Here is a 26,621-nt window from a genome sequence, read left to right as displayed (position 1 = left end):
TACAGACCCTTTTGGGACGGATGAAGTCATTATGAGTTTGAATGTGAACCACTATTTAGTGTAGCTCGGCACAAAGAGAGTGATTATAACACAGCTAATTAAAATGTCTGCAACATAAACTCCCATAAAACCACCAAGTTATGTCTTTAACCAAACACATGAGACTGCAAAAGATCTGCATAGTTATTTTACTACTGATCAAGTTCAATTCAGTCTATAGCACACGCTATTCAACTATTCAGTGCAGGACAGTCAGAGGGTGTGGATGTTTAACTTTAGTTTTGTTCTCCTGAGTTCAGGCTGGGCGGAGAGTCACGTTTGGGTGTAGGTAACATCTGAATCACCGTTTAAACACAGGTTAAGCTCGACTGACTTTAATGTACTAACTGTCTTTGGGTCGTTGTAGATGCTCCAAGGTGTGGGGAACAGGTCTTGCCTTTTTGTTGATTCCTTTGATGACAGCTGTTGTTGTATTGTAGATATTTGAGGGGGTAGTGAACCTGCTGGACAGGTTACAGGCCTGGCACAGCACCCCGGGCAGCCCCGGCAACACCGAGCTGAAGGAAATGGCCCAAATCGGCCTGAGAATCATCACCGCGTATATCCAACAGCAGAACTCGCAGGTCAGTTGCACCTTCACCTTGTTCTGTGCAGAACCAGTCAACCAACCGTAAAGCTATACATATCTCACAGTTCACCGCTTTTACGACCCAAAATGAACTTAGGTTGCATAATTCATTCAACTTACAAGTACTTGATAAGTCCACTCAGATAAAGCCATAGCAAGAAATACCAAGCCTTCTATGGGTTTCTTTTCAAAGACATTGCAGTCATTCCTCTTGGGGAGTGTTCTGTATGAAAGGGCAGCTCCTCTCAGACTTATGAGTGCTACCGCTGCTGCTGCTGCTGCAGCAGCCACTAACTCCAGGCTGCTGCTTGTGAGTGGGTTCCTCTCCAAAGTGGTACAGCTCTGCCTGAAGCCATCTGTTTTTTTCCAAATGTCAGGTCTGAAATAAATGAACTTGACTGAATGCCAACATCTTAGCTGAGTCTTGGAAATTAAACAAGCCTGGAACCACTTCAGTTCAGTGAATATACAAAACACACTGAGATGGAAATGAAAGAAATACTACTTTAGCTGTAGTGGAAGAAATAAATACCTACTTTTTCCTCCCAACACTGCACTTCTGTTTAGTTTTTTGTACTAAATTCCTATACTTTGCTACATTTATCTCACCATTTATCAGAATTAAACATTGTGTCCAATTCTTTTCACAGGGAGTACTTTCACTCCTGATACTGAAAGTACTTATGGTTGCGCATATATAGGTACTTTAATTTAAAGCTGCAGTGCGTAACGTTTGGTGATTTTTGTTACTTTTTGTAAGCTGCATCCTTAATCCTGACTCTGAGAACAGACAAAACTATCAGACCTGACTGAGGCCTTAGCCACACAGAAGCATGAACTTTTTCTTTTTCATTCTTAAAAAGTTTTCTTTTTCTAAGTGTGCTTATATTTAAAAGGTGCACACCACTGTTTTACACATCATTTAACAGGAAGTGTTTTTGTTTAATGTGCAATTTGAATGAAATGGAACTTTCAGTATATGACTCATTTGTTGTTCCTCTACAGGTGTGTGTGATGGCCTATGTGAAGCTCCACAGCCTCCTCCAGACTGTGCTGTGTCTGAGTTGGGAGGAGGTGTGCTTTCTTCTGGGGCAGCTGGGCGCCCCCCTGTGGCCAGGAGGCATAATAGACAACACCATCTGTGGACAACCAGAGATTTTTTCCCAGCTGGTGCCCATTGTACGAACTCTGCTCGATCAGCACGCCGACCCCATCATCCTCCAGCGTCTGCTGCCAAACCTCCCCATCACCAATGGCAGCCCCACCTTTGCCCAGGACTTGAAGGTTTATAGTCTGACACTGGAGTGGCAGGAGTTTTATCAGCAGGAGGTCAGTTATGCTGCCAACCGTTATGCATTTAAAGCTTTTTTTTTCATTTATCTTTTATGGGGGAGAGTTTAAAGAGCCCGTTTTTTTTGTTAAGACTAAATAGATGTAAACAACCATCCCACTCTCAGATAATGTTGGCTCTGCACTTTCCTACTACTTACATTCCAGTGGGTGTCTGATTGATCTAAAGCTAAGTTTATGAAAAAAAAAAAATGCTATCACAAGTTTAGAAAGGAAGAAAACACTGTTTAAGTTGAACAGAGATCAGTTTATGCTCAAAATAGAAGCTGAGATATTTTATGCACTGATGCCAAACAGACATACTCACCGCTGGCGGAGCACAGATTTATCTGTTGCTCTGTGTGACACGTGCATGTGCATAAATCTGCTTTGTTTAGATTACGTTTGTACACGGATCTCGCTATCTGTGAGTTAGTGTGGCAGAACTTTGGCTGGTGTTAAACAGAGGGCCAGGCTGATTTTTCACATGTGTGTAGAAGTATGTATATATATATATATCTGCACTCTAGCTATTTATCTTCTGTATTTACTTACATGTGGGTGTTGGGTAGTGTTTTTGTATTTCTACAGCTCCCTGTTTTCAGCAAAGTGAGAGCGTGAGCGCAAAGAAAACAAACAACAGTGCAGTCAAGAAAATCTATTCTGTTAGAATAAACAAAGAAAGTGTTCGAGGGGTTGTGATGGTGGGGTACACATTGACACATATCAGCTGTTAGGTATAAGCTTTTATTTATTATAATTTGTGAGCTTTGCTGTCTTTCGTTTACTTGATCGTTTGACACAGTGATGACAAACGTGTCTCGCATGTTTCCTGTATATCACTGAACGTCCTCTCACGTTGATAATCTTACTCTAGGTTCTACCGACCATGGAGCAGTACAAGCTGGACACTTTTGGGAGGAGCCATGACATCATGTCCAATTTCTGGAACTCCACCTTCGATGACCTGATGAGCACGGCCTTTAAACGGGACAAAGACAGATCTGACAGCAAATCGAAGTTTCAGGTCACCAGACTTTTCAAGGTTTCGTGCATGCAAACATGAAGTTTGGATCATATGATTGTTGATCTTTGAATTTATTTAACCATTTTAAACCAGGAAGTGATCGTAGACCCCTACCTAAAGCGAGTCAGGAGTGAGAACAACAGGTACCTCAGTTGTCAGAAGCAGAACTCTAACCAGCAGGGGGTGGTGTGGCAGCACTGGAGATCTCTCCGCAGACTTCTGACCAGTGAGAGAGGAGCGTGGGCCCACAGGTATTATCACATCTAATTCACAATGTGATGATTGTTTTCTGCCATATATTTAGTTTTTTTAACTTTAAGTTCTACCAAAGAGACGTAATAAAAAACGTTTATCCACGCTGCTCTTTCACTGTCACTTCCTTCCCAGAGTTCAACCAGAGGTGAAATGGAAACTGTCCAACGCAGAGACGTATTCAAAAATGCGTCTGAAACTTGTGCCCAACTACAACCACGATCCTCACTGTGAGGCCAGTGCTCTGAGAGACAACATGGGTACGGGACACTTCTCTTCTGGTTGTTGTCATGCGAGCATGAATGCTCGGATCATAAGTTGTGTTCATTTGGGACTTTTCAGGAGCTGATAGTCCTCGTAGCTCCGAACCTCTCCCACTGGCTGTTGCAAAGGAGGCGAAAGTGAGTGACATGGAGGATGATCAGTTGGGAGAAGAGGACCTGGTCTTTTTGGATCATAAGTAAGTCTTCAATCGCCCCCAGCATGTGTGCCAGGAAGCATCAACACAAATAAAAACTCAACATAGACCAGGCCTTAAGATATGTGAGGATCCTGAGCCGAGAATGTAATGGTTTACCTTATCTTGTGCCTTCAGGGGGGAGGGAGAAGACGAGAGCCAGAAAGAAAAACTGGTTCTGTCTGAAGACTGTGAACTCATCACCATCGTGGCGGTTGTTCCTGGTCGTCTGGAGGTTACCACACACCATCTTTACTTCTACGACGGCAACAGCGAGAAAGAAGAGACAGAGGAGGGTAAGCTGTTAAGGATTAGTGTGCCGGCCTTTTTTTTTCTTTTTTTTTACCGTTCACCTTCAAAGGCTTCAATAAAAATGAATAATATCTCTGCTTTCAGGAATTGGGTTTGATTTCAAGAGGCCTCTGTCTCAGCTCAGAGAAGTCCACCTGAGGCGCTACAACCTGCGGCGCTCTGCACTGGAGCTGTTCTTCATAGATCAGGCTCACTACTTTATCAACTTCAAAAAGAAGGTGGCACTCAGTCCAAATGGAATGGTTTTTGCATTTTAATTGCCGTAAAATAAAAGCTGACAGTTATGTGATAGTGTGACGATTAAAAGAACAACTTCATGTTTGTCCTTTCAGGTACGAAACAAAGTATACTCACGGATCCTGGGGCTGCGGCCCCCCAACTTGTTTTACTTTGGCTCCCGCTCCCCTCAAGAGCTACTGAAGGCATCTGGGCTTACACAGGTGTGTGTTTATGTAACCAGTGATGTCACACACTCTTGTATTGTATATACAGTCGGAACAACACGTAGCCTCTAAACATATAAAGTAATTAAGATTTATAAATAAGAACACTACTTTATGAAAACTACGGGATGGAAAAGTCCTCCTGTGCCTCGTCCCTGTCTCATCCCAGCAGAAAGGGAAACACCTGTAGACTGGGGGCATCCACAAAAATGGACAAAGGGGAAACAAACAACTGACACAAAAGTTCCACAAGACTGTCCAGTTAAATAATGGACAATACATTTTGGGGAATCATAAATAAAAATGATTTTAAAAAGTACATACATAAACACAGAGTACGACTTAATAATTGTGATTGTTACATTTCATCACTATAAAGATAATATTAAAAAATAAAAATAATAATAATAACGTGATATTCTGTCTGCAGACTGTGTTTAATCAACCAGATATTGTTGTGTTGAACAGAAATGGGTGTGCAGAGAAATCTCCAATTTTGAGTATCTGATGCAGTTGAACACCATCGCTGGACGCACCTACAACGACCTGTCACAGTATCCTGTGGTAAACGCTCACCCTCAGTTTACTTTTCATATTTTGTAATCCCTTCATTGCAAAAGGTGGTGCACTGTTCACTGTGAGCGTAAGGAGGCCTCACGTCTCACTTGTGGTTTTGTTGGGTTTTTTTCCAGTTCCCCTGGATTCTGTGCGACTACACGTCTCCTATTCTGGACCTGGAGGACCCGTCTGTTTTCAGAGACTTGTCTAAACCCATCGGTGTGGTCAACTCGCGGCACGCACAGAATGTCAGGGAAAAGTAAGGCCGTTTTATAACATACTATGTATATGTGTATTCTTATCTGACTAGTTTGCAAAGCAGCAACTTTTATTATATATCTATGTCTATTCTGGACCACATCAGAAGGTTTCTTTGTGTTTCACCAGGTATGAGAGCTTTGAGGACCCAACAGGCACTATTGATAAATTCCACTATGGCACACACTACTCAAATGCGGCAGGAGTCATGCACTACATGATCCGCATGGAGCCGTTCACCACCCTGCATATCCAGTTGCAGAGTGGAAAGTGGGTAGTTGGAGTATTATGCGAGTGCTTCATATCATTTCCTGCTCTTATCTTGTCTCAGACTGGTTTATCTTGTCGTTGTACAGGTTTGACTGCGCAGACAGGCAGTTTCACTCGGTGGCAGCCGCTTGGCAAGCTCGCATGGAGAGTCCTGCTGACGTCAAAGAGCTCATCCCGGAGTTCTTCTATTTCCCGGAATTCCTGCAGAACATGAATGGTGAGAACCTAGCCCCTGTTTGTTGATTTGTCCACGCTTTGAATGCATAGCCGCTTGTTGTGTGCGACCTAAGGAGCCTCATGCGTTGTTGCGTCATGCTCGCCGTAGGGTTCGACCTGGGACATTTGCAGATATCGCAGGACGCCGTGGCGGACGTTCTGCTGCCTCGCTGGGCGTCGTCAAGAGAGGATTTCATCAGGAAACACAGAAAAGCGCTGGTGAGTCAGCACAAACAGCCACAGCCTGAAAACCTAACACCGATTGACTGTCCTGCAGCACTTTTACGATGACGGCATCCTGTATGTTTGACCCTAGGAAAGCGACTATGTGTCCAATCACCTCCATGAGTGGATTGACCTGATCTTTGGTTACAAGCAGAGAGGCGAAGAGGCAGTGAACGCACTCAATGTCTTCTACTACTGCACTTACGAAGGTGAATACCTTTCCGTTATAAGTAAAGCAAAAAAAGACATCTATTCAGTCTTTCCTTTATCACTGTCTGTGTCCCACAGACACTCATTCTTACTTGTTTGTTGTCGCTGATGCAGGTGCAGTAGATCTGGATGCAATCGCCAATGAGAATGAGCGCAAGGCCCTGGAAGGCATCATCAGCAACTTTGGACAGACTCCGTGTCAGCTTCTTAAGGTACGTAGCAATCTCTCCTGCTACTTTTCAGAATTCAATAAAATGTTACGGTGCAGCAGTTGATGATGTTGATATACGATGTTCCTTTCTCTGCCCAGGAGCCTCATCCTCCTCGCATGTCAGCGGAGAACGCAGCCAGGCGGCAGGTCCGCCTGGACACCGTGCCCCAAAACATCTTCGAGGAGATCCAAAAACTCCGGCCATTTGTGGAGGTAAAGCCAAACATTCTTTTCATTCTTGTCGTAATGTAACCAAATCGGTTTTAGACTGACACAACTTGATTCACTTTTCACAGGTTTTTAAACTCCGTGTTTCCTCTTTTCAAACTCTGAGTTTAATTTCTAAATCTAAATTGTAGTATTTATTTTGTGTGTTTTTTGTCTGTGTAGACTGGCAAAGCGATCGTTCCATTGCGTGGTCTAAACGGCGGCGTTTATCTGCTGTACATAAGACAATAAGCCTCTTGTATCTTGTTGTTTTTCTAAATGGATACCGTATGTCGTGTTGTTTAACGCGTGTTTGTGTGCGCCTCAGGTGGTTAGCGACGGGCTTCCCCTGGTGCAGGCGGTGGTGCCAAAGAGCCAGAATCGCTCCTTCATCATCCAGGGCTCAGACATACTGGTATGAACACTTTCAGATGGGGCAAATTTAAAAAGTAAACACAGATATTATTCCGTTTTCATTTCCATATTGTGTCCTTATTTCTCTCCAGGTGACTGTGAGTTCAAACGGGTTGATAGGAACACACAGCTGGTTGCCGTATGACAAGAACATCGCCAACTATTTCACCTTCACTAAGGATCCCACGATGACGAATCCCAAGTCAGTGTCCTCGGAGAATCTGTTATTTAGCAATAAAATATCTCATAGTAGATGTCATGAGTTAGACAAATCCTGATTGTCTGGCACAGGATTTATTCCTGTTGATTTTATGCAATTTGAAAAATCCTCCCATTATGGTTTTCAGCATTTTCAAAGCATGCATAAAATTTCCCTGACAGTTGGTTTGAAGCATAACATCTGTGTGACCATCCTCTCTTCGTCTCTGAAGCTTCAAAGCCGGTGTCACTAATTGAAATCTGCCTTAATGGCTCTTATGTTACACTGAGTCACATAAACACATAATAAAACCAGGGTACGAAGCATGTGAACACTGGGGTTTTTGGGAAAGTTTTCATTTTTCTAGACCTCATGACAGTTTAATGTCTTGATTATAAATCTCCACATTTAGACCACGGCACAGTGTCACCTCTAACTTTGCTTTTAATCGTTTCCAACCCTCCTTTGTGGTGCAGAACGCAACGCTTCTTGACCGGACCTTTCTCTTCTGGGGTGGAGATCAGCGCTCAGGTGCTGGTGGTGTCTAATGATGGACGTCTGCTGTTTAGTGGAGGACACTGGGACAGCAGTCTCCGCGTCACCCAACTGGCCAAGGGCAAGCTGGTGGGCAGGATTTGCCGGCACATTGGTTAGCGCTCGTTTTCATAAGATCGACTCGTACACATTCAAGTTTTACATTTAATTGATTCATTTGTATTTTTGGTGTGTTCCGCAAAGACATTATCACTTGCTTGGCTCTGGATCTCTGCGGCATCTACCTCATCTCTGGCTCGAGAGACACATCCTGTATCGTGTGGCAGGTCCTACAGCAGGTGAACGTCCTCATGTTTACCTGTTGCTCACTCGCTTGTACGCATGTGCCTGATAATAAAGTCGGTGGCTTCCCCTCTCTCGTCCTGCAGGGTGGCTTCTCCAGTGGCCTGTCTCCTCGGCCGGTGCAGGTTCTCTGTGGACATGACCAGGAGGTCACCTGTGTCGCCATTAGCACTGAACTAGACATGGCTGTCTCAGGGTCAAAGGTCAGTCTCTTTTTTTTTCTTTTTTTTTTTATCTCTGGAGTGAATTCTGCTCTATAATAATAATAATACATCGTATTTTTATAGCGCTTTTCTTAACACTCAAAGACGCTGTACAAACACAAAACGACAAAACAAAAACAAAAACAAAGGACAGGACTGGGATAAAACATTGGGAAATAGACAGTTAAGTGTATGCAGTTTTGAACAGGTGAGTTTTGAGTAATGATTTGAATGTCTGTAGTGAGTCTGAGTTCCTGATGAGTTGTGGGAGTGAGTTCCAGAGAGTGGGGGCGGCTGCAGCAAAGGCTCGGTCCACCAGGGTTCGGCGCTTTGTCCTGAGGGGAGTGAGGAGGTTGGAGTCAGCGGATCTGAGGCGGCGGGTGGGACAGTGTAGGTGGAGGAGGTCAGTGAGATATGAGGGAGCCAGGTTATGGAGGGATTTGTAAGTGATGAGAAGAACCTTGTATTGTATGCGGTAGGGAACAGGGAGCCAGTGGAGTTTTTTGAGGATGGGGGTGATGTGGTCACTGTGCTCTATCTCTGTATGTTTGTGCAGCAGCAGTGGGAATCACAGGGTACCTCACGATACGATACGATAAACGATACATGGTCCATGATAATATCACGATACACCGATTCTGTGACAATCAATATATTGCACGACAATCCTATAGCGATGCGGCGCGATATCTGTCTAAGTGAAGAAAACAAAACGTCTGTGAAAAGTTAAAAGTGCAGGATTTTTGTTCTGTTTATTCACAACATCAAGAACAAAGTGCATAAAGGGTATGTATTGAACGTGGATGGAGCATCTTTTAACGTAGCTTTCTCCGCTGTAAACACCCTCTTCTTAGACGGGTAAAAGCAAAAAGGAAGTGCTTGAATCAAGGGTCGCTCCTTCTCTCCCTTTACAGTTTGTTAGGGGAACTAATGTATATGTAGTTAATATTGTATATAGTATTGTTGTGATATTTCTCACACTTTCAATCTCTGCCTGTTTCTGACTCATGAAAAATGTATAAAATATGTCCAGTATTTGTAAAAATAGGACCGTTATATATGGGGAGGCACACGGGGTAATGTCAGGCACAAGTGACGCTCCATGTTTCCGTGTTGGCAACGACGCTCTACGATGTTTTCTACCTGAACTGCAGTAGCCATTTTAAATGTCAAAGGTCACTGCTGTACATATTTTCCGTATATTCCGTTTAAGCTACTGAAAACAAACTCTGAAGAGAGTAGAAACTTTTAAAATGAGTTTTTCAGACTGTAGTCTAACAGTGCAATATACAGTACGGTACATAATACACATACACAGCACAGATCCATGATAACCACACTGTCATTGTGTATTGGAAAGAGGCACAGCTGTAATTTCAATTTAAATCTGGTTTACTCTGTTGGCTCAAAAGAAAAAAAATAGGAGAGATATAAATATAATCTGCCTTTGCCGAGACTAAACCTTTGCCCTCTGCTGCAGTTGTTTGTACCTGGAAAGCATGATGCAAAGGGTAAAACCACAGTTCTGGTTGACTCTCAGATGGAAGATCCAGATAACATACAATCTGTCGCTTTGAGCTGTTGTTATAGGAGCTTTCATGTGGCTTTGATTTAAGTGGAAAGCAAAAAAAAAAAAACCAACAAAAACTTGTCTTGTCTTGGATCGAAACTGACTCACACTCTCTGTTCCCTGTGCGTCAGGACGGGACCGTGATCGTGCACTCAGTCAGACAAGGTCAGTTCCTGCGAACGCTGCGACCTCCCGGTAATAGCTGTGTCCCTGCTGAAATCTCTGCGCTCCAGGTCGGCATGGAAGGTCACATTGTGGTTCAGACCTCGCTGGAGGAACGCTGTAACAGAAAGGTACATGAAAACGACTGTACACGCAGACACGCGTGCTCCGCCTGCACAAGCGTGTAATCTTAATTCTCCTCATTCCTACAGGGCCAGTACTCCGTTCATGTTTACACTGTGAATGGATGTCTTCTGTCGTCCTTCACCACAGAGGAGCAGGTGACTGCGCTCCACCTGGTCAATGAATACGTCATCCTGGGCACCATGCAGGGCAGCCTCCACATACTGGATCTATACAGGTGAAGAAACGGAGGACGTTTCAGTGACGACAAGCTGCAGCATTTGTGTAAAAAAAAAAAGTTGAACTCTTCCTGTGCTTTGTTTGACAGTCTCAATGCTCCAGTCTCACCTCTGGCACTGAAGATTCCTGTGCGGAGTGTGTCTGTGACCAAAGAGTACAGCCACATCCTCGTGGGTCTAGAGGATGGGAAGCTGATTGTGGTGGGGGCAGGGAAGCCAGAGGAGGTGAGAAAACCGGGACTTTGTGTGTGTGTGAGCGGGGGAGCTAATCATATGCTAAGCACGAGTTGAAAAGCAGCCTCTTTTTCAGATGATAATCGAGCGTCTTTGGTGTAACGTCTCTGTTTTTGGCCCTGAAGTGAAGATTAACATGCCTCCTCCCCGCTCGTCTCAGGTTCGCTCAGGACAATTCTCCCGTCGCCTGTGGGGCTCCACTCGCCGCATCTCTCAGGTGTCGTCAGGTGAAACCGAGTACATTCCCACTGACAATTCTGGGAAATGAGTCGGCGGAGGAACTCTGACGGATGTGGAGGCTGCTGATGCCGACGCAGCTGAGACGCTCGCCTAACTCAACGAGGCACTTGCTTCCTTTACAAGTTGAGAAACTCAGCCACTGATCTCTCTGAGAGAGCGACTATACACTGAGCACTTTTATTTTTATATAGTCCTAAAGGATTTGGTATTTTATTGCATTTTTTTTTTTCTTTTCTTTTACAGTCTTACTGTTTTTAATCAGCATCATTCCAAATAGAGGCCTTGTTTTATGGAAAGCACACAGCACGGCGTCCGCGGTTGTGAACAGTTGTCAGACAATATACACTGAGTCACGCGGATGACTCACTCTGATCCACATTCAGCGTCAGGAAAGCAATGCTGTGAACTCCTCGGGCGCCATGTTCTTAGCTCGTTTACTGTCAGAGAAACAGCTGTGACCTCTGTGCTGCTGAATGTCCCAAACCCATTGTTTGGCAAGAGCACCTTCTTAAACTCCAAACGTGAAGAGTCTACTGCATGTTCCACATATAACGCAGCACGAGAGGGTTTTTCCTGTGTGGAGGAAGACACACTGACACACTGATCACTGGTGAACCGATCCTGTGTTGACATAGTCGGTGGTTGACGAAAAGCCTTGACACCCCAAGTGCACCACAGAATTCTGTAATTCTGCATTCCGCTGGCTCTAAGCAATGGCCAACTGTTACAATTAAAGCAACGAGTGCTTTAATCGTCGAAGTATGTGAAATATGTTTCTTTCATAAGAGTTGTGGTGCTTGAAAGCAATGAGAAGTGTACTGTTGCCTCTCACACGGGCAGCGTGAAGGTCTTGTACTAGTTTTATTCTCCTGTTCTTTCTGTTTGGTCTGAAAGTGCCTTTTTTTTTTTTAAGCTCGTGACATGAACTATGTGCAAACACTGATCTCCAACAATCTTTTTCATATAGATCGCTATATGTCAAGATTTATTTTTATTTTTTTTTTTATCTGTGATTTAAACACACCGGAGTGCTCTACTGTGACCCAGGCGTGGATGAGATGTTAATGAACTTGGAAAAGTGCGGGTTGGACACACATGCTTGTTTGTCCTGCGAGTTCTCCGTGTCGGGGGGGGGGGGGGGGGGGGAGGAGGCCCCGAAAACGTCTGAAGACACGATGACTGCACAACACGTGAGAGACTGTGAGGGAGCTTCAGAGGAATTCACTTCCTGCCTGCTTCTTTTACTGCGGTCGGAGCAGAGTAGTTGTTATGCAGTGTCATGACAGGAGCGAGACAGAGGAAACTATCTGAGAGAACACGATACCATAACGTGGTGCACACACGCAAATAAGTCTCTTTTTCTTTGTGATCCTCAAGAATATCCGTGTGTGTAATCAAGGAAACTATATTTGAAATGTTGTTTACCTATAAATCAAATGCTGTCTTCACAGAACGACCAGTTTGTTCAATATCATAGTTTAATCAGAGTGCGATGGTCAAAGGGTTTGCATATATGGCTGTTCAATTACACATTTAATGTAATCCATTTTTGTATTGTGTATACTGATAATAATTATATAACACTGCACTCTATTCTGCTTTAAATGTTATGAATGTAATGTTTGCCTTAACTATGCAGTAACTCACATGTGTCTTTTATTTAATTTTTGGTGATTTACAGTCACAGTCTTCTTATGATGCCTTTATGATCAGGTATTTTGTTATTACTCAGTGTTCAAGTGTGATCCCGTGGAAAGCCTGAAGAGAAGGTCAGAGCTGCCCTGGATTTTCTCTTTAACCACTATTATTTACCGTTGTGTTGTTCTTGAAATGATTGGAAAATACACCTTCCATTTAAAAAAAACAAAACACCCAATTAGCCTTGTCTTAATTTGGAGTTGTGACTGTCTGACTGCCTATTTGTATATGCTGTTATTTTATAAGAATTGTCCCACAAATGTAACTACTAATTAAAACCAAAAATATAACATACATTTGCCGACTAAAACAGAAACAGACAAGCTCGATTACTCTCGAGCTAAATAAACATAATGCTTCTTGTAACTCAAGATTCCACATGTAGACAAACAAGCAAACAGGAAATCAGGAAAAAGCATGCACACAACTAGGTTTTAAAATCCTGTAATAATTCCTCACCGTGTGGTTTCATGTACAAATAATAATGCCTTCTTTAGAGGGAGGGCACAGCGCACATTAATTCACTTTTCTGCTCACGTCCTTCGAGGATGATGAGATGATCCCCTCTTACTGAAAAAATGAGCGTTAAATCTTGTGTGTGAACTACAGCAGGAAGGAAACCAATCCGCTGCCGCGACGAAGATCATCCAGCTCCTCGACTGTAATCCCAGCCTTGCATGTGCCTGTGATGTTAGCTGTATTACAGTTGAAAAGGTCACAGCGAGCAATGGCACATTTACTTGAAGAGACTTTGATCTCCTGGTGGGCCGAACATCCTGTCAGCCTGCCCATAAACACCTCCAGGGGGACAATTCAGAGGGGTGGGGAGGGGGGGAAGCGGGTGATAAAACCGACCTGTAGACCCCCAGTCAAATAGAAACCAACAGAAGAGTGAATAAGGGAAGTGGAGTAGGAGGGTGAGGAGGGATGCAGTCGCTCTGATGTGGCCCCGCTGACAATGGTGGGAGGGTTTGACACCTCACTCTTGGTTATTGGCAGGATCTCTCCCTGACCTCTCCAGACCCGAGGGCAGGCTGAGGGGATGGATGTCGTGAAAGGCTGCAAATGTTTAGTGTTGTTGAAGTCGTTCCTGCCCAGAGCGGCGACGACCCTCAAACAAGCCTCAGTCAACAACCTCAACCCCACCACCGTGTCCTTCTCTCCCTCCTCTCCCTCCTCTCCTCCTCCTCTACACCGTTTCTCCTCAGCCTCTGGGCAACAAGATTTCCTCTTCTAACTAACTAACTACTTTATCACTCCCATGTTTGACCACAGAGAGACTCCTGCAACAACATAACATAACGTAGAGCGTGAATATCAGAACAGAACAAATTTTAAAATTAGGGGGAAAAAGGACCTCTTGACCCTAAAGAAGTTGAAGTTTTGTGTTTTTTAAGATCCAGCAAAAACAAGAAGATAAAGATAAAGTGAGATTTTGCAGTGTAGCGATGCAAACATTTAAAAGAATCATAAATACATGATTCTAATTACTAAATCAGCAACATGATGTGGACAAGTGAAGGAGAAAAAAAGAAATCTGGCCTTAAATCTGATACGCTTATTGTTGTTTTTTAGTGTTACAACCAGCATTCAATAATTAAAAAAACAACAATTTTCTTTAAGAATTGTGTGAATATCAAAGACAAATTTAAACACTGGGATGAAAAAAAAACCTCTTTTATCACAATGATGTTTTAAAACAATAATTTAAAGTTTACAGTGTTCTGATGGAAAAATTAAAATAATATATAAAATAGACGACATACAACATATATATATACATATATATATATAGGTATATATATAAACATCAAACTCAATAAGCAACATGATGTAGAAAACATGTAAAAGTAAAGACCTTTTTTATTGGAAATGTTAATTGGTCTTTAACCTAAGCTTAGTAAGCTTGTATTTATTTGGTGCCTGTGTGTGTGTGTCATGTCAAAAAGGTACAATTTGATTTTGCAGTGCACTGATGCTATTAATTAAAAATATATATAGAGATCTATAAATATATAGTACACTACATCAGATTTGAAAAAATACCACACAGCCAAAACATGTTAACTGTAAGTAAAACAATAAATCAATAAAGAGTCTGTTCCAGAATTCTAAAAAACGTTTTGCTTAAAAGGAAAAGTATTTTACAGTCATTGCAAACAGCTCTCTTTAAGAATTGTGTTGTATCAAAATAAGACAAATTTACATACAAACAAAGGTTTGTCTTGTGTCTAAGAAGATTCAACCAAAAGTCATTGTAAAATGTGATTTTGCAGTGTAGTGCAGTACAAATATTTAAGAAATGATTAAAGATTAAAAAAAACAACCACCACACATCTAAATGTTTTAAGTGACTCAATAATTAAACAACAATTAATGACTTTTATTATGTTGTTGAGATCCGGTGACCCTCACATGGAGGATACATTAGTGGACAGTGAATGAATGTTGCTGAGATGTAATTAAAATGGAAACTGTGTGTGTGTGTGTGTCTGTGTGCATAAAATATACCATGAAATTTTATCAGAGCAGGAATATAAGTTTCAGCCTCCTCTCGCTCCTCGGCGCTCTTTGAAGTGTAAAGTTTCATTGTGTCTGAAAGATCTTTCCATTTGTTTTCCTCTGAAGTCTGCAGACCCCCCTGCGACGCATTCACTAGAATTTACAAGGTGTGTCATTTAGCCTGCGTTGGTTTTCTAATCTTTTGAGTTGCTGAGATCAAACATGTTTCTTCTGAAGTGGATCTCGTTTGAATCACATGCTCTCTTTTGTCTCTGATAACAACTGATCACAGCTCTATGGATTAGGGTCATAAAATGGTGTCATGTTACAGAGCTCCATTTAATGAGGTTCAATCCCAGTCTGCTTGTTTTTCTTTTCTTCATTCATTTCAACAAATTGCGACAAATGCTTTTGGGGAAACAGCAACGAGACCCTGAATGTGAAGAAAACTGTATTAGTGAAGAGAATTAGACAAAAATGCTTGTTGGAAATATATCATTTCCTGTAGAAACTTGTAGGATTAAGTGACAGGAAAGAATGAAGCAATACCACAGTATATCAACATTGTCATTATTGTTGTTGTATTGGCACCACTTTAATGGAAGTGTTCATTATAAAGAAAAGCTTGTTTTAGAATAAACCACACACCTTTGTTGGTGCTTTTGTCTTGACTGTTTGCAATGTGGGTAAAAGCTGAGGCTAATTATACATTTCTTGTACACTGCTGTGCGGTTTAATCTGCATAATCTATCATGTATTTGCTTCTAAAATAGAGGCAAGTATTCTACATTACTGTCAGAAACCATGATGTAATGTATGGATTATGTTACTATTCAATATTTATGTTATTGCTGTATTTGCTGCGGCATACATGGTATTTATAAATTGAAACACAGCAAAAAAAACTATACTAAACTATATTGTTTGTATTGTTGTTGGTGGTGTATTCCGTTTTTCTAATTATGTTTTTTGCCTTATTTATTATATATAATATCCATTATTCCCATCAAGAGGTATTGAAAAGTCTGCTCTGATTCTGATTATTCCATCAATTTTGATGTATTTTATCATTTTAAATGTTCAAGGAATATGCAAACATTTTAATTTGGATATTTCCATAATTGGATTTAACCACTTTGTCATTATACTTATATATATATTAACTTGTAGCCTTCAGCAGCTTTACATTATATCTTATCTCAGTTTCAAGCAGGTACAGATTCTACACTGAAGGATTGTATAATCTCATTTTTATTTAATTTTTTTGCTGATGTTGAGTCTCCTGCGCATGTTTCATGTATGCAGTACATTAGTTTCCATCACACATGTGCACATTTATCACTCAACCGACTGCAAACCACACACACACACACACACACACACACACAGGCTTCGCTGACTGTGTCAGACTTGATTACAGTTTGAATCTGTCTCCCGTTACATTGTTGTTTCCGACTCTACGTCGAATGGATGCAGCCAATCACGAGGCTCCTTTGAAAACTGAGAAGCTGGGAGGAGGGGGAGGAGGAGGAGAGAGAAAAAAAAGTCCAGGAGAGGCTGTTGAAGTTTTTCCGGTCTCATCCGTGGCGAAGCTGCTGCAGGAGAGAGGAGGCAGGCGGGCAGCCCGTGCATCCCGCGAGCTAAAAAACACAAGAAACCTTGTACTAACCTTCGTGGTATCAGCGGGGAATACGGCGAAAGAGGCAAATGCATTTGAGGAATCCACGGATTACACAGCGTGCGTTTTAAATCTGCGTAAAACTTCCCGTGCGTAAAATTAAGCAACTCGCCTGTGCGCGCAGCGAGTGCGTCGTCAGAGAGTTTCCTGCGCTGCGGTCGACTCGTTGAACTATTTGGATGACACTTTGGGCTCAACTTTTGTTTTTGAGGAGTGCAGACTGAGAGACCGGCCAGACAGAGACAGATCTGTCCACTCAAAGTCACGGAGGATTCCCGGAGTGTGGAGACATGAGAGTGTTCGCTGTCTGCGCGCCGCCGCTGCTGCTGCTGCTGCCGCTGCTTCTGCTGCTGCTCCAAGTAAGTAACAAGCTAATTACTGCTTCACTTAATGCCACGCCATTAAATCCCAGCCGCAGTCAACTTCAGCTCAATTGACATGAAAGTATTTTTAACATCACACAGCTTCTTATCATTCATCTGTTTTTTGGTGAATGTGCAGGTTCAAAAGCAAACAATCAATAAATGAATAAAAAAAACAGGGTCAAGAGTGAGGATCCTAATCTCATGTATAATCTCTGACGGTCTAATAGTGTTTTTTTCCCATGACACAGTATTATGGATTGAGTCCTAATCTACTGGACGTCCATTCAGGTTGTTGTTGTTGTCAATCTTCATTAAAACGTCCTGTAAGTGAGAGGACATTGTGTTGTTTTGTGCACACAGCTCTGTTCATTTTTCCACTCACATGACTTATTTTCATTCCTTCACCATCTGCAGCAGCAGCAGCAGCAGCCGCCGCAGCCAGAATCATCCAAACAACTCAGAACATCAGATTAAAGGAAACATGGGAGACACACAGTTTACCAACTCGGGGATATAATTGCTGCATTTTATGTACAAATGATACATCGCTGGTCATTTTATGGTTTATTATGAAGTCAGGATCAGAAGAAATGAAGTTCCAACACACACACACACACACACACACACCAACCACCCACCCGCTTTTCACAGTTGCAGATAATTTGCCACTCATCTACCTCAAAAATCCCATTGGGCTCGTAGTCCTGTCTGGACTCGTTCATCACAGTCAGAGCACTTTTGTTAGATGAAAGAAGTCTGTTTAGATAAGGCCTCAGCTCTGAAAGCATGATACATATCTCTTTTCTGTATATCACTAACATTTTCTTTGGGAGACCTCTGGGGTCTTTTCTTCTTGACTTGCAAGCAGAGGTCACGGAAGTGTTTCTTTAGCCCCGTTGAAACCTATCATTTGTGCCGTCAGATATAGTTTCTCTCATTACTCCCGGGATTGTTTAATGCAGCGGCAGAGCGGATCACACAGGCTCAAGAAAAAGGCCCATTCCACATGGTTTTTGTCTGTGTAGTTCCCGGTGAAAAAGTGGCCTTACTTGCAGTGTTGCTGAGGTCTGAATTTCCGGAGCAAAGCAATTATCATCATTTTCTCCCAGTTTGTGGCGTACATGTGTGTGTGAGTGTGTGTGAGGTAGGGGTGAGGGGGTGGTTTAGCATGTTACCACAGTCATTTTAATTTCCATAGAGCAGTTAAGCAGTTTTCTTTAAGGGGCAGATTTTAGGGTCATTCTGAAATGTGAAACCAGCTCTCCACTCAAGTTGAAAATCACTGGGAATAGTTAGTTAATGAAAGTCACTTGGCGATGATTTCCAATGACAGCGTTGCTCAAGTTTTTACTAAAACAGGACAAAGAGGTCTTTACATTTGTCCCCGTTTATTAATGAGTGATCGGGGCAAATGGGGTCGGAAATTAGGGCAGCTTTCTGGTTTTGCTGAATGTCTGAGAGAGAGAAAGAGAGAGAGAGAGAGAGAGAGAGAGAGCTTCCTTTTGTGCCTTTATTTTCACACAGATTTGATAAACCGTGGAAACTCCATCTTAGGCGCTTCAAATGTGGTCTCACTTCAGAGGAGGACAAGAAATGTTTCAGGCACAGAGAAGGCAGAATTTGAGTGTGTGCGTGTGTGTGTGTGTGTGTGTGTGATCTGTGTTGACTGACTGACTCTGGCAGCCGTGGAGTTGAGAGCCCCATTGAAAGCAGCGCTCCTCGGTGGTCTGTCTGTTCTCACTGGGGAATCTCCTCAGATTGCTGCTTCTTACCTAAATGGAAAAAGCAACTGCAGCCCCCTGCCGTTCAGATTTTATGCCTCCAAGGTGACACCTAACAACTGGATGCTATTTTAAGTACGAAAAGCAAATTTGTATTAGCCTAAACTTTAACACGCCGAACTAAAGATACTTAAAAAATCCATTTACTGCCAGCGCCAACACTCAAAATCTGAAAAAAAAACAATGTCAGCACTTTCATTTTTACGTCTTGTGCTCGTGCAGTTATACTATATTTTAATTAACAGCATTATTTGCACCAATAAACATTAAGCCGCAGTCATACATAGTGCACACACTAGATAATGACTTGTTCATTCCTCCACAGAGTAGATCACTGTTCCCTCTCATTTCCATTGGAGCATGGACTAAATATTTCTCTGTGCACTGGTCAGTGGGTAAAGTGCCAAACCTATGGCAGTTCCTGTTCATAGTTCCTGAGCTGAGCTGAGCTGAGCTGGGCCTCCAGGCAGAGCTACACCAGCTCCGCCAGCTCAGGCTCAGACCAGGCAGCGTAAATGACAGAAACTCAAGCAGGAGGTGAAAATAAAGCAGAGCCACTGAAACCAAATATTTATCATTTTGATTGAGGGGCTAGAGAGTAGGCTAGTGTTAGCAGAGGGGCTCCCTCTGCCACACAGAGAGGACTAATCACAGTTACCAGACTCACTTCTTATGGTCCAGTCTCCTGATCACAGTCTGCCAACTCCAGACATCCTGCTGCTTCCTGCCTGCTGGATCCCACTGCCCTGACACACTAATACCACTGATCTGGGTTCTGTGGCTGGTGTTCAGATATCATCAGGCTCCACTGTAGCCGTCACAGTAAAACTGTGCGTGTTGTTTTTGGAAGGAGACAAACCCGGTTTCAAAGCCATTTCTCCTGTAGTTTTAGCATGGAACTTTCTCGACTGGGGCCATGGCACTTTGTGTGTGTGTGTTTCTGGGGGACTTTCCTTCGAAGGCTCTGCAGGTTCATGCATGTTGCCCATGCGTCTTGGCAGACTGCAGACATCAGTAGGTTGCTTAATTGTTACTTTTCCACTTTGCAGGAGGTTAGTTGTTCAGACATCTGTTTGCTCTTGTCAGCCTGCAGGCAGAAAAGGCCAATCTCCTTAAAAAGGGTACATGTTCAAGATGCCCCCTGTTTAGAGCCGGCAGAAGGGGGGGGGGGGGGGGGAGTCAGTGAAATTCTGACCTTCATAGACACACCTGCAGGGCTTGAAGACATCAAAGGGCCCCCCTCTCACCCAAACAGACACTCACATGCTGGGCAGCCTTGGTTAATTGACACCCTAGCCTGGGGCTGGAACTGTCTCCTTTAAATAACAACCCCCTTCTGTCAAGAAATAAACACGCATACTGTATTCACACACACACACACACATTGTCGTTCACACTGATTTGGAATGAGTTGGAGGGCGGAAGCTATTTTTACTTCTTCCTTCCTCCTTTTCTCAGTGTTTTCCTTCACCCCATTTTGTCTTTGTCTTTCCACTGGTCTGAAGCGAAATGATTAAAGCCAGCCACTCCTGTCAGGCACCGACTCTGCTGCACAAGCCGTTAGGAATGTCTGATCTATCCCTCATGTCACAACTCAAGCTGGGCTCTCCATTACCCACTTGCAGATAAGGACTTGAAGCACTTTAGGGGTGAAAACTGAGGCAGATACAAAGATTAAAAAAGGGCCATTTTCAGTTCGCCCTGTTCTCTGTTTTTTTTTTAATTGCACAGGAGTGGGATGTGAGCGATTTCCTTACCACTTATGATGTAAGGCAGAAAACTCTTGAGACAAAGAAAAAACTCTCATTGTGTTTGTTGGTCGCTCTGGCCTGAAAAGTTCAATCAATCATGTAACTTCAAAAAAAGATGCTATTTCCTTTCTTTCTTTTTTTAATTTTAAAATAAACAAAAAAAACATAGTAGTGGAATACATTTGTCTTACTATGCTGTAACTGTTTTACTTGCAGGTTTCTCTCGGCGATGCCTGTGCCAGTAACAAGTTCACTGAATCAGGGCAGTGCTGCAGTCTGTGTCCTTCTGGCTTTGGGGTAAAGACACAATGTGGGAAAGAGGATACCAAGTGTGAGCCATGCCCAGCAGGTGAGCAATTATAATCTAATGTTACTGCGCCAATGAATAATGTGTTTCACCTGCCGTGTCATTATCTAAAAGAAGTGAAAAGACACTGTGTCTCCCCATCGCCACGGATACTGATAAAGATTTATTTAACAGCGATTTTAAATCTGTTTCCCAGGAACTTTTTCTTCATCTGAGGGTCTCGGCCCGTGCCTTCCATGTGCAAAGTGCCCTCCGAGTGTCCCCACGGCTGCCTCTTGCTCTGCTGAACAAGACACACTGTGTGAATGTGACAATGGCTTCTTCTTTCTGAGAAGCCATGGCCTGTGTGCACCTTGCTCCAAATGCAGCCGCGGTCAGGGTGTCGTCCGAGAGTGTGGCCTTCTGGGAGACACCGACTGCCAGGTTTGTGGCCCGGGGACGTTTTCCGAGGAGCGAATCGTCACCAAACCCTGCCTGACCTGCACTCTGTGCTCGGACATTGAGGTGGAGATCCGATCCTGTATTCCCAACTCTGACACACTCTGCATGGGTGAGTTGTGAGGAAGACTTGGTGATATTGTTAATTTATTGATGAAGAATGACTTCTTCTGCACTTGTACACAGTTCTTCTTAAACTTCAGTACTCACTGTGTAGCCAAAACGTGGAACAGTTTGTGTCTGTGCCAGACATCCAGCCATGTAGTTGCTCTGGGTCACATTATCCTTCATTGTGATGCATCTGGGCTCCACAAACACAAAAACATCCGCTATCCAGTTCCTGTAAACATTAAGCTGACAATAGTCACTAACTAATATGCTATTTAACTAAAAAAATAAGCAGTTTAGGGGAAATTAACAATGAAGGCATAATCTGTGGCATGTGTTTAATGATTTAGGCTTGAGGGCTACAAATTGGGTACTTGAATCGGTTTCAAAAGTATTGATAGTGATCTTGATGTCTTAATGGGATTTGCTGAAAACGACAACAACAACAACAACAACAACAACAAGAAAGAAATGGCATAGCACCAGTCTGTAAAGATCTAACACAGGGCAAGGCAGTAAAAAGTGAAAGATAAAAAGATAAAAGAATGAGTTCAAGGAGAAGGGAGGGGCCGGGAAGGGAAGTGGGAGTGAGCCGACAAGGACATGTGGTCAACACCTGCATCCACACCTCATCTGAACACTCTGTAACGCTCTGAGCCTGGAAACATGAGTCCTAAATTAAAGTACTCACTTAAACGCTTGCAGTCCAATTGGTATGAGGCAGAAGGGTCTTTAGATTTACTGACCCCAAGGACCTGAGAGCCGAGGGAGGCTGCTGCTGACCCTCACCACTACTCCCCTTGCCTCCAAAAGGCTACATTCACTCAGCAGGAGTTAGGTTAGATCTTTACACAGTCTGGGTACATATGTCATGACCCTTTGAACCCAGAGGGAGCAAAACTGTACCTTGTGGTGTTTGATCCCTAAATAGTCAGACCGCAGGAGGGAAGATGAGGCTGGAAACAGCCAGGGCAATGAAAGGTTCCAAAACCCCATGGGAGCATGGTGACGACGGAGGCTTTCATTACAGCAGGCGAACAGGCTTCCATCAAATTATTTCTGGTTCTCCTTTATGCAGCACAAATGTGTTTCGGATGTGGACTTATAAAGTCCCCGTATCTGACACGTCTCTCTCTGTCTCTCTCTGTCTCTCGCAACCTTATTAGATAAGAAGCTGCACATTTTGTCTCGACCGGCTGAGGCTGATGGATCCCGGGAGGCGACTCGCTTCCCAGGAGTAGACGACGTGATAGAGGAAGAGGAGAGCAGTCCTTCCCCTGGAACACCCAAGTTTACCCCACAGGACGAGGGGGGCAGCAGCAACATTCTGGCTTACATGTCCGTTCTGGCTGCTGTGGTGCTGGGTCTGCTTATTTATGTGGCTTATAAATGGTGAGTCCCCACGAGGACTGGCTCCTTAAATGGATGTAATAATGACTGCAGGATCGGCTCGGGATTGACAAATAGCTCACTGTGTGCAACTTAACTGACATTGTTTTCCTGTGGTCACTTCAGCTGGCGATCGTGTAAACAGAAGGCGGCTCTGTCTAAGGCCCGCGCGGCCGAGTTGGGAACATCTCCAGAGGGAGAGAAGCTTCAAAGTGACAGTGGGGTTTTCCTGGACTCCCACAGTCTGCAGGACAACCAGCCCAGCAAAGGTGAGTGAGACAAAGGCTCTTTGAATTTCAATTGAATTAAGATTTCAGAAGGCATTTTAACGAGGTTACTGAAACCTCCAGCTCCAGAACAATTCACGGGCTGTTAAGACCAGTCGTTCTCAGAGACTTGGTCAGGAGGAGCGGCAATTCTTTTCAGTTTTGTTTAGAATAACATGATTTAAATACAAATCTATCTGTATTATATCTGTATTATTTCAAAAATAATATTGTGGCAACAGATATGTTACATTATGCACATATTTGCTCTTGGTTTGCAAATGTGTCATCTTTAAAAGTAGGTCTCCATATAAACATTTTGGGAAACACTAATATAGGCTGTATAAAAAAGATCTTAACCCAATCTTAACTCATGCTAATGTGGAATGTTTAAGTCCTTTATGGTACTATTCTATTTGCAAATACTGGAGTGTATCAGGAAAAAAGAAATTGAACGCGTCTGTATTTTCTGTCTCTCAGACGTATTAAAGCACAAGTTTTTTAGGATTCGTGCCGAAAAGTGTTTTTAGTGGAATGTCGTGCAAACGTGCACTAATGCACCAAAGAACTTCTACCTCTAGCAAACGCAAATGTAAACAATGCAGGTTTCACTATGTTTAAAAGGTTGGCTTCAATGTTTTTTTTATGATTGAGTAAAGGCATTCAATGTGTTTGTTAGGCCTTCAGGAGAGACACAGTTGGAGTTAGTAATCTTTGTTTCCAGTGTTTCCCTCATGGAGGATTTCTAGTTTTTCCGTAAGATGTTAAACCTGTGCAGTTATTAATAAAATAACAATTACTATTGTTAATGTAGTTGGTTATTGTTATTGTTAAGCTCCCAACCAGCTAGTCTTGGTTTGGTAAAGGTCAAGTGTGTAAGAATTAGTGACATTTTAATGGTGAGACTGCAGATTGTAACATTCCTAAGAAACACATGGCGGTTGAAAATGGTGCTCTCTGTAAAGCCAGGCCCTTGCCTACCGCACACGTAGGTGTATTGTAAAGCTACACAAACCAGATGTTCTTTATTTTAAAGCAATTACACCCCGATACAAACACACACACACGGGTCGTGTAATCGATTTCTGCCAATAAACCCTCCTCCATGTTACACACAACAGCTAATTTAAGCCGCTTTGAGACAAGCTCCAGAGATTCCTTTACCAGCTCTCTAGTATAATCTCCCCTTATTGTCAGAGTGAGCTCATGTTAGAACGCAGCAGGAGAAAGTCAGACAATATCCCCATGCCTGGATCTTCTGGAAATCTGAATGTGTCTCACCCAGATAATCTCATTCTTGCTTCGTCACACGCCAAACTCCGGAGCTCATGTCTGAAATCGGCCTGTGTTTGTGCTCCCTCAGGTACCAAGCGTGACAGCAAGCAGGACAATCGTCTCTACATCAACTTACCTCCGCACAGACAGGAAGAGGTGGAGCGCCTTCTACAGGAGGGAACGGGCCGAGGATGGAGGCAGCTGGGAGCGGCACTGGGCTATGAACCGGAACAGCTAGACCTGTTTGGACGTGGGGAAGCCCCCACTCACACACTCCTCTCCAACTGGGCCCAGAAAGAAGGCTCCAGTCTGGGACTGCTGTGCTCTGCACTGGCTCGCATCGAGAGGCCTGATGTGGTGACCGCTCTTACCTGCCCCACGCAGGGCGTCTCTGTGGTCTGACCACGTTTGTGTGTGTGTGACAGTCACAGACTCAAGTGAAGAACTTTGATTGAAATGACAAGGGAGGCACTCTTGATACCAACACCTGCTACTGTTGGAGACGTTCACTGACGGTTCTTATTGCTTTCATGGACACTTACTTATTCTGTTTTGGTTTTTTTTTTTTTACTGAGAACCAAATTAATCCAGACTTTTCAATCCCACTTTCTTTCACCATGTGTTTCCCCATGGATGTAGCTGTATCCTTTAACCACAGAGACCACTGTTACTGAGGAATAATAGATGCAGTTAATGTACAAGCTCTCAACACCAGAAGTGTTGACTGCACTGTCAGCACAAGAGGCTTCCTTTGTGGAATCCTGCTCAGACCAACAGTGAACTCCACGTACACCACCATAATTCAAACAGAATAATACTTACATGAGTGTTTTGTTTTCCTAAAACCACTGTTTCCTGATTATTTGAGTAGAAATTAGATTAGTACTCGGCTCCGTCTCAAGAAATGTTCCATTCATGTGTCATTATAAGCAAAAATGCACGGCTTAGATCATGCTGTTTCCCACCCTGTTTTATGAATCACAACTTCAGCCAAAAAAAACATTACAGCAACACAATTGTCTTTTTCCAATGTGACGAGACTTTCACCATTTGGGCTCATTTTCGTTCACATGAAAACCTTTAAAAAAAGTTTACATGGTTAAGTGATTTGATCTCTCGAGGGGAAATTGAAGGTTAAATCTTCCTAACCACCTTGACGACACTTGCAGTTATTTTCTTTATAAGAACACTTAAACGAATGTGTAGATAGGAACGTCTCACTTTTGGTGCTTAAATAATCTGTCCCGTTCGCTGGTGTTTATTTCTCTGTTTCTGCTGCAGCCTTGGTAAGGATTTACGCTGAGGATATATTCATGCACCAGTGATTTTTCAAGAAAAAAAAAAGTATAAAAACACATAGGTTGTGTGTCTGTAAATGTCTTAAATCGTTGATTAGTGTTGTGAGACTATTCATGAACAGAAGAATGACAATTAATCCCTACGCAGACAATCGCTTTAAACAAAAATCCAAAGACACTGTTACCATCGCTCCTTGTGTCCATATAACGCTTCTGTATTTATTTCATCATTATTTCGAGTCTGAATTTAAATTAAATCTCAGACAAACTATGGACATCTGCAATGTGGTTGCTTGATTTTTTCCATTATGCCATTTTTGGATGGTTTTGTGTATAAGTTTTCTATCGGTATGTCTCTGTGTTTTTGTAAGAGTTTTATTCATTTAATAAATAACTTTGATAAGCCAATGCATTTTTGTTCCAACGGGGCCTTTAAATATGCGCCGTATGTGCATCATGGCAGGATGTGGTTGTGGAGTAGCTCAGTGAATTACAAACACAGAATCACAGCAGTGATGAACACATGAAAAGAGTGAAGGAAAACGACCTAGAGAGCAAATGAAGACATTGAAACAACTGGGTTAATGCTCACAAAACCTAAGACCTAAAAATAACAGACAAGATACAGTTAAATAGCTGATCTAGGTTCTTGATAAATGCTATTAGATAGCTAAAAGTAATTCATAATAAATTAAAATCATAATGGATGGTGAACAAGCGAAAATAACCAATAAACTGCCAATTAGCTCAAAGAAACCTCAAATTAAAACAGAGTAATGGCAACATGGTTGCAAATGCTGAAATGAACTTAAATGTAAGGGGTGCATTGAAAAGTAAAAGCAACACTGATGGATAAATGGATGAAATAAATGCAGTATAATGAAATGTAGTTAGCACATAAAACAGTTACCAGCTTTGCTTAAAGTCTTGTTTTCATGTTA

The 26,621-nt window shown here is 42.7% G+C and overlaps 2 protein-coding genes and 1 long non-coding RNA gene across 6 annotated transcripts in view; 2 read left to right on the top strand and 1 right to left on the bottom strand.

Moving 5' to 3' along the window:
• The window catches only part of nbeal2 (neurobeachin-like 2), a 35,822-nt gene extending 23,862 nt beyond the window's left edge, over positions 1-11,960 (top strand). For all 4 annotated transcript variants that reach the window (XM_058647272.1, XM_058647270.1, XM_058647269.1 and 1 more), the window contains 26 exons: positions 480-623; positions 1,634-1,957; positions 2,835-2,984; positions 3,078-3,235; positions 3,372-3,496; positions 3,579-3,696; positions 3,832-3,989; positions 4,090-4,223; positions 4,338-4,445; positions 4,917-5,012; positions 5,141-5,265; positions 5,394-5,534; positions 5,621-5,751; positions 5,860-5,969; positions 6,067-6,184; positions 6,300-6,397; positions 6,496-6,609; positions 6,932-7,018; positions 7,110-7,219; positions 7,693-7,865; positions 7,955-8,049; positions 8,140-8,256; positions 9,958-10,119; positions 10,201-10,349; positions 10,440-10,575; positions 10,745-11,960. In XM_058647272.1, the coding sequence (XP_058503255.1) occupies positions 480-623; positions 1,634-1,957; positions 2,835-2,984; positions 3,078-3,235; positions 3,372-3,496; positions 3,579-3,696; positions 3,832-3,989; positions 4,090-4,223; positions 4,338-4,445; positions 4,917-5,012; positions 5,141-5,265; positions 5,394-5,534; positions 5,621-5,751; positions 5,860-5,969; positions 6,067-6,184; positions 6,300-6,397; positions 6,496-6,609; positions 6,932-7,018; positions 7,110-7,219; positions 7,693-7,865; positions 7,955-8,049; positions 8,140-8,256; positions 9,958-10,119; positions 10,201-10,349; positions 10,440-10,575; positions 10,745-10,852 (3,489 nt within the window). In that variant the 3' untranslated portion in view covers positions 10,853-11,960. The remainder of the gene's footprint in view (positions 1-479; positions 624-1,633; positions 1,958-2,834; positions 2,985-3,077; positions 3,236-3,371; positions 3,497-3,578; positions 3,697-3,831; positions 3,990-4,089; positions 4,224-4,337; positions 4,446-4,916; positions 5,013-5,140; positions 5,266-5,393; positions 5,535-5,620; positions 5,752-5,859; positions 5,970-6,066; positions 6,185-6,299; positions 6,398-6,495; positions 6,610-6,931; positions 7,019-7,109; positions 7,220-7,692; positions 7,866-7,954; positions 8,050-8,139; positions 8,257-9,957; positions 10,120-10,200; positions 10,350-10,439; positions 10,576-10,744) is intronic.
• On the bottom strand, positions 8,264-10,545 carry LOC131471041 (uncharacterized). The gene is made up of 4 exons (XR_009241968.1): positions 10,460-10,545; positions 10,225-10,341; positions 9,935-10,106; positions 8,264-8,591 (listed from the first exon to the last, which is right to left on the bottom strand). It is a non-coding gene; the product is annotated as an uncharacterized LOC131471041 (long non-coding RNA).
• Positions 11,961-16,583: 4,623 nt separating the features above from the next.
• Positions 16,584-26,088, top strand: nradd (neurotrophin receptor associated death domain). Its single transcript, XM_058648456.1, has 6 exons — positions 16,584-17,061; positions 20,816-20,948; positions 21,103-21,456; positions 22,619-22,844; positions 22,968-23,110; positions 24,471-26,088. The coding sequence occupies exons 1-6, from the start codon at positions 16,993-16,995 to the stop codon at positions 24,782-24,784; spliced, it is 1,239 nt and encodes a 412-aa protein (XP_058504439.1). The 5' UTR covers positions 16,584-16,992; the 3' UTR covers positions 24,785-26,088.
• The last annotated feature ends 533 nt before the right edge of the window (positions 26,089-26,621 follow it).

This window comes from Solea solea, chromosome 13 (genome assembly GCF_958295425.1).
Source record: "Solea solea chromosome 13, fSolSol10.1, whole genome shotgun sequence".
Lineage (NCBI taxonomy): Eukaryota > Metazoa > Chordata > Actinopteri > Pleuronectiformes > Soleidae > Solea > Solea solea.
Note: the sequence above shows the minus strand (reverse complement) of the source record. Positions and strands in the feature narration are given on the sequence as shown.